This window comes from Episyrphus balteatus, chromosome 1, assembly GCF_945859705.1.
Source record: "Episyrphus balteatus chromosome 1, idEpiBalt1.1, whole genome shotgun sequence".
NCBI lineage: Eukaryota > Metazoa > Arthropoda > Insecta > Diptera > Syrphidae > Episyrphus > Episyrphus balteatus.
In genome coordinates this window covers 63,653,540-63,663,234 of record NC_079134.1, presented here as the reverse complement: position 1 = coordinate 63,663,234, position 9,695 = coordinate 63,653,540, and the positions used below count along the sequence as shown (strand labels likewise).

Genomic DNA, 9,695 nt, shown 5'->3' with positions numbered 1-9,695 from the left:
GTGCAAGCACCGCTACAGTGACAAAGAGTCACATCAACAACTCACGTGATCACAAGTCACAAGTGGCAAATCATAGCTGTTCGTGCAAGCACGATTTTTTTTTTTCATTGTGCGTCAACCAACGATATTGGGTGTTGCTAAGTGTGGCACAAAGACATAGCGGTTCGTGCAAGCACCGCTACAGTGACAAAGAGTCACATCAACAACTCACGTGATCACAAGTCAATTTTTTTTCGCAATTCACCGTTCTGTGGCACAGGACAGTTGGGAACACGCCACCCCACGTCGCCACAAGTTTCAAACAAATCTTCGCTGCGCTCTTGTGGCCATCAAGATCCTTGAGCAAATTTAAAATCGCTGCGCTAACAAAGGCCACGTAACAAAAGTGTGTGGCAATTGAAATCCTGCGAAAAAAAATCGCTGCGCTACCAGGGTCTAACATCCGCCACGAAAAATTTTTTTTTTGGCCCAATAAGACACTACTACCACAGCACTCGCCAAGCCACCACCGCCAAGTCGAACAAATTTGCCAGCACCATCCAAGCCACCACCGCCAAGTCGAACAAATTTGCCAGCACCATCCAAGCCACCACCGCCAAGTCGAACAAATTTGCCAGCACCATCAAAGCCACCACCGCCACGTCGAAAATTTTTTTTTGCCAACACCATTAAGACACCACGTTCAAAAATCCGCCAACTAAATTTTCGTTCCACCCAATAAGGGACAAACCTCCACCGGAACTGATCAAGCCACAACCGCCACGTTGAAATTTGTTTTCCGCCAACATCAGAAGAAGCCACCACGATCCACCACCGCCGCTGTACAATTCTCCAACAACAAAAAGCATTCTGTTTGCAGAACAAAACCTATCCAGATCATCTACAGAGCCACCTGGCCATCGGAACAAAAACCAAGTATTTAAGTATTTAAAAAATTAGTATTTAAGATATCGTAGTTATCGTAAAAAAACAAAAAAATTTTTTTTTCTTTCAAAAATATTTAAAAACTTCTAGATTTTTTTTAACCTTAAAATCAATCTTAAATAAGAAATATTAAAGTAATTATTTTTTCACAAAAGCTGTAAACAAACGAATTTTCTGAGCTGCCATCTTAATTTTGAATTTAAACAAGGGTTTCTCAATTCGGTTTTTCAATTTTTTTTAAATATTCTAAATCGGCTTAACAAAAGCCATTAAAATGCCTGACACAATACCTCCAGCTCCAATTCCTCCAGGTCCGATTGTCCCTGAACCCACATCAGGGTTAGTAAACGCGATTTCAATCAAATTGCCCGAATTTTGGACAAAAATGCCTGCAATATGGTTTATTCAGATCGAGTCTCAATTTTCAACTCGAAATATAACCTCAGAGCAAACAAAATTTCATTACGTTGTTCAAGCCCTTCCTCAAGACGTGGCCGCAAGTGTTTATGACATACTTATCAAAGAATCAAACACGCCTTATGCCAATTTAAAAAAAACATTAATCGATAGACATTCCATGAGCGAAAGCAATCGCATAGAAGCATTATTATCAGGCGAGGAGATGGGGGACAGAAAGCCATCCGAATTTTACAGAAGACTCCAAACTTTGGCTGGACAATCTGTGATTGTTACAGAAAGTCTTATACTCGAACTTTGGCGCCGATGTCTGCCCGCCCTCGTCCAAGCCTCAATCAAATCATCCTCAGAAACAAAAATAGAAGGTTTACTCAAAATGGCCGACGAAATCTACGAGGTCTATCAGCAACAAAACTCTTCTTTAAATATTTCTCTGCAATCTGAAAGAACAATAAATGAACTCACTAGTGCAAATAATAATTTACAAAGTGAAATCAGCGAAATAAAATCAATGCTATCCAACCTCAATTTCAATCAACGTCCTTCACGGAATTTCAGAAGACCGACTTTCTAAAATAATTTTCAAAGATCCAGGTCAAACTCCAGAAAACCTCAAGCAACCATGTGCTGGTTCCATAAGAGGTACGGAAAACGCGCAGTAAAATGCACAACCCCCTGCAATTTCAATAAAAACAACTCCCCAAACTAGATTCTACTGTCATTAATGCGGCTAATGACAGTAACAGTCAAGGTGTTCAAAGCCGCATCTTCATAAAAGATCCAATTTCAAACTTAACCTTCTTAATCGATTCTGGTTCAGATGTCTCTGCAATACCACCAAGTAAAGTTACAAAAACCAGTCAGAAAAAACCTGATCAAATAATTTCTGCAGCCAATGGCTCAAAAATAGAAGTTTTCGGTACAAAATACCTCAAAACAACACTCGGTTTCCGAAAAGTATTCAACCACACGTTTATCATCGCATCTGTCACTAAACCTATCATAGGTGCAGATTTTTTAAAACAAACAGGTTTAATTGTAGACATCAAAAACTCCAGACTCATCGATCCACTCACGAAATCAAGCGTGACAGGCACACCCTGCCGACAAAACGTTGCCAGTACTAGGTTTTTCGCCATTGAAGCACAATACAATTCTATATTAAAAGAATTCGCTTCACTAATGCAACCACCCGATTTTACCCTCCCTGTAAAACACTCAGTGGTACATCACATACTCACTAAAGGCCCATTACCTAATTCGCAACCCAGACGTTTAAACAACGTTAAGTTTAAAATAGCCAAAGAGGAATTCGAATACATGGTGCAAATCGGCATTTGTCGACCATCCTCATCTCCATGCGCATCACCTCTACACATGGCAGCCAAACACGAAGCAAACGATTGGAGGCCTTGTGGTGATTATCGACGGCTGAACGCCGCCACCATTCCCGATCGAAATCCACTGCCTCACATTCATGACTGCAACGCAAACTTACACCAAAGATCATATAACTAGTAAAGATGTCGCACGTAGAACAAATTCCTGTGCTTGAAATTTTCTACCATCAGATTTTACCCATAGGTCCAAAACATGTATCCAAGAATTAAATTGTTGAGAAACATTTTAAAATTTTTCGATGACTGCGTAGAAAAGAGAGGGTTGATTTTTGTAGATGAATTTATTTAATGGGAGGAAGCGAGATAGTAGTTAAATGTTGATACGAATAAGGAAAAGAATAAAAAAAATACATTTGTCTGCGAGAATGTACTTATGAATTATTTTTTTTTCTTAAATTATTCAGGAAACTCATAACAACACATGATTCAAAATAATAATTTGAATAAGAACAATTTTAGATATATATATGACAAGAGTGTATGAGCAAAATTGTCTGAAAATGAATTTCAACCCTCAAATTGTCAATAGGTCCAAATCATAATAAAGCAGAAATCCTTCGCAACATTAAAAAAAAGTTCGTATAATGAGTGGGAAAGAGAGTGTTATTTTTAACACATTTCTTATGTAAATGCGAAGGACCGAGATGTAAGTTGAATAGAAACAAAAATGAAAACATAAAGGATCGTTTTGTCGTGTGGGTATATATTTTTTTTCACAACTGGATTGCTTCGCACAAGCAGGGCGAAGACAAGATGGCTAGTTTTAAAGATTGATGAAAAAAAGAAGAAAAACAACTTTTGCAAGTGACTGGTGTGCTGGTGGGTAGGTATACGTGTAAGCAGAAGAAGGTTGATAAGTTTTTTTTTTATTTTAAATTTTTTTTCGATGGTAGTTAGATATTTAGGTATTTTTTTAAGTGGAGGGTGGTTTTCTATTTCCATATTTTTGTTTCCTTTTTGATTAATCGCAAGGCACAGGCGCATTGCTTTTAGGTGTAGGTACACACGTAATTTATGTAGGTAAGTAGGTTTTTTTTTCCTTTGTAGTTCATTTTATTTTGGTTGGAAAAAGAAATTCAAACAAGTGGTAGGTAGGTAGGTAGTAGACCAGTGCCAATCATTTTTGAAAATAAAAAAATTATAAGCAGCATAACTATGGATGGTTGGAAAATTTAGGATAAATGGTATATGAAAGGGGAAAAATTAGGTAATTGCCCACAAACTAATTGGTGGAAAGGGGGTGGGTGTCAAAAATCATGGTTTTTTACGATTTCTGTCTAAAGTAGACCTCCTATCGAAAAAAGTCAAATACAAAAGTTGTAGATAGTATAAATGTCTACAACTTTTTCTCAAACCATTTTTTATATAACCTCAAAAATATTGAAAAAAAAAAAAGCAAAAATACGATTTTTTTATTTTTATCTTTTACAAAAATAGTATGAAACTTCGTTAAAAATTACTTTGTTATGTTTTCTATATATTTAAAATGTTTTTTGAGCAAAATGTTCATTTTTGGATTTTTGACAAATTAAATTCGAAAAAATAGCCTATTTTTCAATCAAAAAAGTTACTGAAAAAATTTTGGAATTTTGAAAAGTTTGGAATGCAATTAGTTATATTAAAACCTGTTTTTTTAAGATTGTGTGGAAAAACTATACTTTTGTTTTAATAAATATTGAGAAAAATTGAAAAAAACAAAAAAAAACGATTTTTAAGATTGATTTTTCCGTAAATGACAGTAATATTGAGGAGAAATAATTTTCCATAGAAATCTAATTATACTTTTCTAATGGCATTTGATCTTCTTAATTTGAATCTAGCATTAGAATAGCTCTAACATGCAAAGTTTTTGAGATATTGAATTTTGAACGTCGAAAACACTATTTTTGTGATGTTTTGGCATGGTAATATCTCAAAAACGTGATGTGATATAATTTTTTTGATTTCGGATTCGAGTTCAGCGCACAAAACACCATTAGAAAAATATACTTTGATCTCTATAAAGCCGACTAGTGAGCCGAACAGGACAGAAAAAATCGACTGCCTTGTTCGGTTTCACTAGTCAAACCGAACAGGACAGAAAAAATCGACTGCCTTGTTCGGTTTCACTAGTCAAAAATTTTTTTTAATATTATTATTTCTCCTCAATATTACTGTCATTTACGGAAAAATCAATCTTAAAAACCTCAATTATATAAAAAATGGTTTGAGAAAAAGTTGTAGACATTTATACTATCTACAACTTTTGTATTTGACTTTTTTCGATAGGAGGTCTACTTTAGACAGAAATCGTAAAAAACCATGATTTTTGACACCCACCCCCTTTCCACCAATTAGTTTGTGGGCAATTACCTAATTTTTCCCCTTTCATATACCATTTATCCTAAATTTTCCAACCATCCATAGCTATGCTGCTTATAATTTTTTTATTTTCAAAAATGATTGGCACTGGTCTACTACCTACCTACCTACCACTTGTTTGAATTTCTTTTTCCAACCAAAATAAAATGAACTACAAAGGAAAAAAAAACCTACTTACCTACATAAATTACGTGTGTACCTACACCTAAAAGCAATGCGCCTGTGCCTTGCGATTAATCAAAAAGGAAACAAAAATATGGAAATAGAAAACCACCCTCCACTTAAAAAAATACCTAAATATCTAACTACCATCGAAAAAAAATTTAAAATAAAAAAAAAACTTATCAACCTTCTTCTGCTTACACGTATACCTACCCACCAGCACACCAGTCACTTGCAAAAGTTGTTTTTCTTCTTTTTTTCATCAATCTTTAAAACTAGCCATCTTGTCTTCGCCCTGCTTGTGCGAAGCAATCCAGTTGTGAAAAAAAAAATATATACCCACACTACAAAACGATCCTTTATGTTTTCATTTTTGTTTCTATTCAACTTACATCTCGGTCCTTCGCATTTACATAAGAAATGTGTTAAAAATAACTCTCTCTTTCCCACTCATTATACGAACTTTTTTTTAATGTTGCGAAGGATTTCTGCTTTATTATGATTTGGACCTATTGACAATTTGAGGGTTGAAATTCATTTTCAGACAATTTTGCTCATACACTCTTGTCATATATATATCTAAAATTGTTCTTATTCAAATTATTATTTTGAATCATGTGTTGTTATGAGTTTCCTGAATAATTTAAGAAAAAAAAATAATTCATAAGTACATTCTCGCAGACAAATGTATTTTTTTATTCTTTTCCTTATTCGTATCAACATTTAACTACTATCTCGCTTCCTCCCATTAAATAAATTCATCTATAAAAATCAACCCTCTCTTTTCTACGCAGTCATCGAAAAATTTTAAAATGTTTCTCAACAATTTAATTCTTGGATACATGTTTTGGACCTATGGGTAAAATCTGATGGTAGAAAATTTCAAGCACAGGAATTTGTTCTACGTGCGACATCTTTACTAGTTATATGATCTTTGCTTACACGGTTGCACTATTTTTTCAAAAGTTGACCTTATTCGTGCTTACCACAACATTCCCGTGGCAGAAGACGACATCAACAAAACAGCTATAACAACACCCTTTGGGCTATTCGAATTTCTGCGTATGCCATTTGGCCTACGAAATGCGGCCCAAACGTTTCAACGTTTCATGTCTCAAGTAACAAAAAATCTCGATTTCGTGTGGGTTTTCGTAGGCGACATTCTAGTCGCCAGCAAATCCCCTGAAGAACACGAAAAACATTTAAGAACCCTCTTTCAGCGTTTAGAAGAATACGGTCTGCGTATCAAAGCATCAAAATGCGTTTTTGGTGTCTCAAAACTTCAATTTTTAGGTTTTGACATTTCTAAAGAAGGCATTCAGCCCTCGCAAAAAAGAGTTGAAGCCATCAATAATTTCCCTCAACCGACTTCAATTAAAAGTGCTCAGCGTTTCGTGGGTATGGTGAACTACTATCACCGATTTATACCTCACCTAGCTCGCATCTTAGCGCCAATATATCACCATCTTTCAAGCCTTGACAAAAAGAAAAAAACAAATTTCACTTGGCCTGAAAATTGTCAAGAAGCTTTCTCCAAGGCAAAATCCGAATTAGCAAAAATAACCCTACTCAACCATCCTCGTGAAAACGCAAAGCTTAGCATCACGACTGATGCGTCCAACACGGACATTGGAGCGGTTTTGCAACAGCAAAACGGTGAGTACTGGGAGCCCATAGCATTTTTCAGTAAAAAACTATCTCCAACACAAACGAGATACTCAGCTTTTGATCGAGAATTACTCGCAATATACCTTTCAATCCTTCAATTTCAAAATTTCGTCGAGGGGCAAGATTTTTGCGTTCTCACAGATCACAAACCGCTCACAACCGCACTTTTCACTAAAGCAAAACGCAGTCCGAGGCAAGAACGCCATTTGGACTTGATTTCACAATTCACCAGTGACATTAGATTCGTCAAAGGTTCGCTTAACGTCGTCGCTGACACGCTTTCTCGTCCAAACACTGTCGAAATTGAAAGCAAAATGCCAACAAACGTTGAAGATATAGCGAAGACACAAACAATCGACGACGAATTATCGTCACTTAGAAAAAATCCAAATCCGAATTCAAAAGTCAAACTCGAATCAATAAATATACCAGCCTTAAACATAAATCTTTGGTGTGAAACATCCACCCAACAAATTCGACCATACGTCCCAAAAACACTCAGAAAAATAATTTTCGAAAAAATTCATTCCATAGCACACCCCGGAATTCGAGCCACTCGAAAGAAAATCACTAAAATGTATTTTTGGCCCAAAATGAATCATGACATAAACTTCTGGGCAAAAGCCTGCAAAGATTGTCAAAAAGAAAAAATACAAAGACATACAAAATCAGAATCTCAACAAATCCCTATTCCACCTGGCCGATTCCAACATATCCACATGGATATCGTAGGACCACTCCCACCATCCAACGAAAAAAAGTATATTTTAACCATTATCGATCGATTCTCTAGGTGGCCAGAGGCCTACCCAATAACAGACATCAACACAGAAACAATTGCAAGAACTTACGTTCAAGAACATGTGTCAAGATTCGGCGTTCCGAATATCATAACAACTGACCAAGGTTCACAATTTGAATCCAAGTTGTTTAAAGAATTAACGAAGCTCTTAGGAACAAACCGAATCCGAACCTCAGCGTACCACCCTCAAGCGAATGGTATGGTCGAGAGATTTCATCGTCAACTAAAAACTTCGATTCGTGCTTCTGGTGACAAAATTCACTGGTCACAACAACTTCCAATCATTCTTCTCGGAATACGCACGACGATTAAAGATGATCTCAACTATACACCTTCCGAACTCCTATACGGAGAAAATGTCAAATTACCTTTAGACTTATCCATCTGTTCTTCTGAGAACACAAATGAACACATCTTCATTGAACAACTCAAACGATTTTTCAAAAACATTAAACCATTTGAACTTTCCACGAGAAAAACAACAAAACACGTATATATTCCTAGTAGTCTAAACACTTGCGACCAGGTCTTGATCAGAAGCGACAAAGTAAGAAAAAGTATGGAATCCCCATACGAAGGCCCCTTCAGAGTAATAAGAAACCTACGAAAACAAGTCATTGTAGACAAATTCGGTAAAAATCACTCAGTATCTATCGATCGAATCAAACCATATTTCAGCTCATAATTTTCTTTAAGATAAATCGTGAAACATATTAGTTTCACTGGGAGGGGAGTGTTGTAGTGGCAGACTCACTTACATGTTTCACAAACCCCACACAGATGGCAGCACCAATGAATAAGAAGAGAGAGAATTCGTTTGTATTTCATTTTCTTATGTAAAGGTTGCGCACCCTGCAACACACTATTGTGAATGATCATTTTTATAAAGAAAAAACTAATTGTAACCTGACAGCGAGTAGAACCAGTCGGCCACGCGCCATTATTATAAAATTGCATTTTCAACATTAAAAATTAATTGTAATTCAACAAAGAGTCTTGTTTCATTTACAATAAGCTTTCTCAATGACATCGGTGATTCTATGTACTTGATCAATCGTCGAGTGCTTGCTTCTAAAACCGAACTGGTGTTCAGAAGACCTTTTTCTTCTATTATTGGCTGGAGGCGCTGCAAAAATATTCTCTCAAAAACCTTTGATACTACAGGAAGCAGTGAAATGGGTCTGTATGATTTCTTTTCATGTGATGGTTTGCCAGGTTTCAAGACCATTATTACTTCTGCGACTTTCCATTGGTTTGGAATATATTCTAACCTAAGAGTGGCATTCATTATGTATAGGAGGTTTATTAAACCTTTCCGTGGGTCGTATCCTGGAGCTTTTTTTGACTTTAGCTTCTTAATTTCTTTGTTTAATTCGGCAAGCGTAACATTTCTTGTGATGAAGCTTTCACTTGACGTTATATTCATATTTATACTATCATTCAATGCTTGAATGTTTGAATGTTTCCTCTAGGTAATCAGCGAAAACGTTTGCTTTCTCTTTGTCGCTTCTTGCCCATTCATTTTGGTCTTTCATAATCGGAGGTGCTGGAATCTTAGGTTTTTTCGTGGCTTTTATAGCTTTCCATAGAGAGTAGTTAGATTCTATACCTGCCGTCAAATTTTCAAGGTAATTTTTAGCTTCGCGGTTCTTGAAATCTGATATCATCTTTTTAAGTAAATTACTTAAGTGATTTAAATTAGATTTGTGTTGAGGAGCACGAGTTTGTTGCCATTTTTTGCGCGCTTTTCGCTTTTCTTTAAGAACGTCTTTTATCTCTTGGGGATATTTAGCATCTTTGTACCCTGAAATTTCTCTTTGGCAAGGGGTATTGTTCCATGCGGCTTTTTGGATAATATTCACAAAATTATCTACCGCTGCTTCAAGCTCAAGAGGTGTTTGTAGTGATACCCTTAATTCAACATTATCCTCAATATCTTTCTTAAAGCCTTCCCAGTTAGT

General features: G+C 36.0%; 1 protein-coding gene across 1 annotated transcript; it reads left to right on the top strand.

Annotated features, from left to right (window-relative positions):
* Nucleotides 1-1,198: 1,198 nt before the first annotated feature.
* LOC129905419 (uncharacterized) lies at nucleotides 1,199-2,859 on the top strand. Its single transcript, XM_055980895.1, has 3 exons — nucleotides 1,199-1,829; nucleotides 1,930-1,983; nucleotides 2,051-2,859. Exons 1-3 carry the CDS (start codon nucleotides 1,199-1,201, stop codon nucleotides 2,857-2,859), a joined length of 1,494 nt encoding a protein of 497 aa, XP_055836870.1.
* Nucleotides 2,860-9,695: the final 6,836 nt, after the last annotated feature.

Excerpts from the sequence above, each read along its gene's own strand:
- LOC129905419 (XM_055980895.1), top strand. The coding sequence starts at position 1,199 with ATGCCTGACACAATACCTCCAGCTCCAATTCCTCCAGGTCCGATTGTC. Across the intron at positions 1,830-1,929 it reads TGCAAATAATAATTTACAAA|ATCCAGGTCAAACTCCAGAA; the intron begins GTGAAATCAGCG and ends TAATTTTCAAAG. Across the intron at positions 1,984-2,050 it reads ATGTGCTGGTTCCATAAGAG|ATTCTACTGTCATTAATGCG; the intron begins GTACGGAAAACG and ends TCCCCAAACTAG.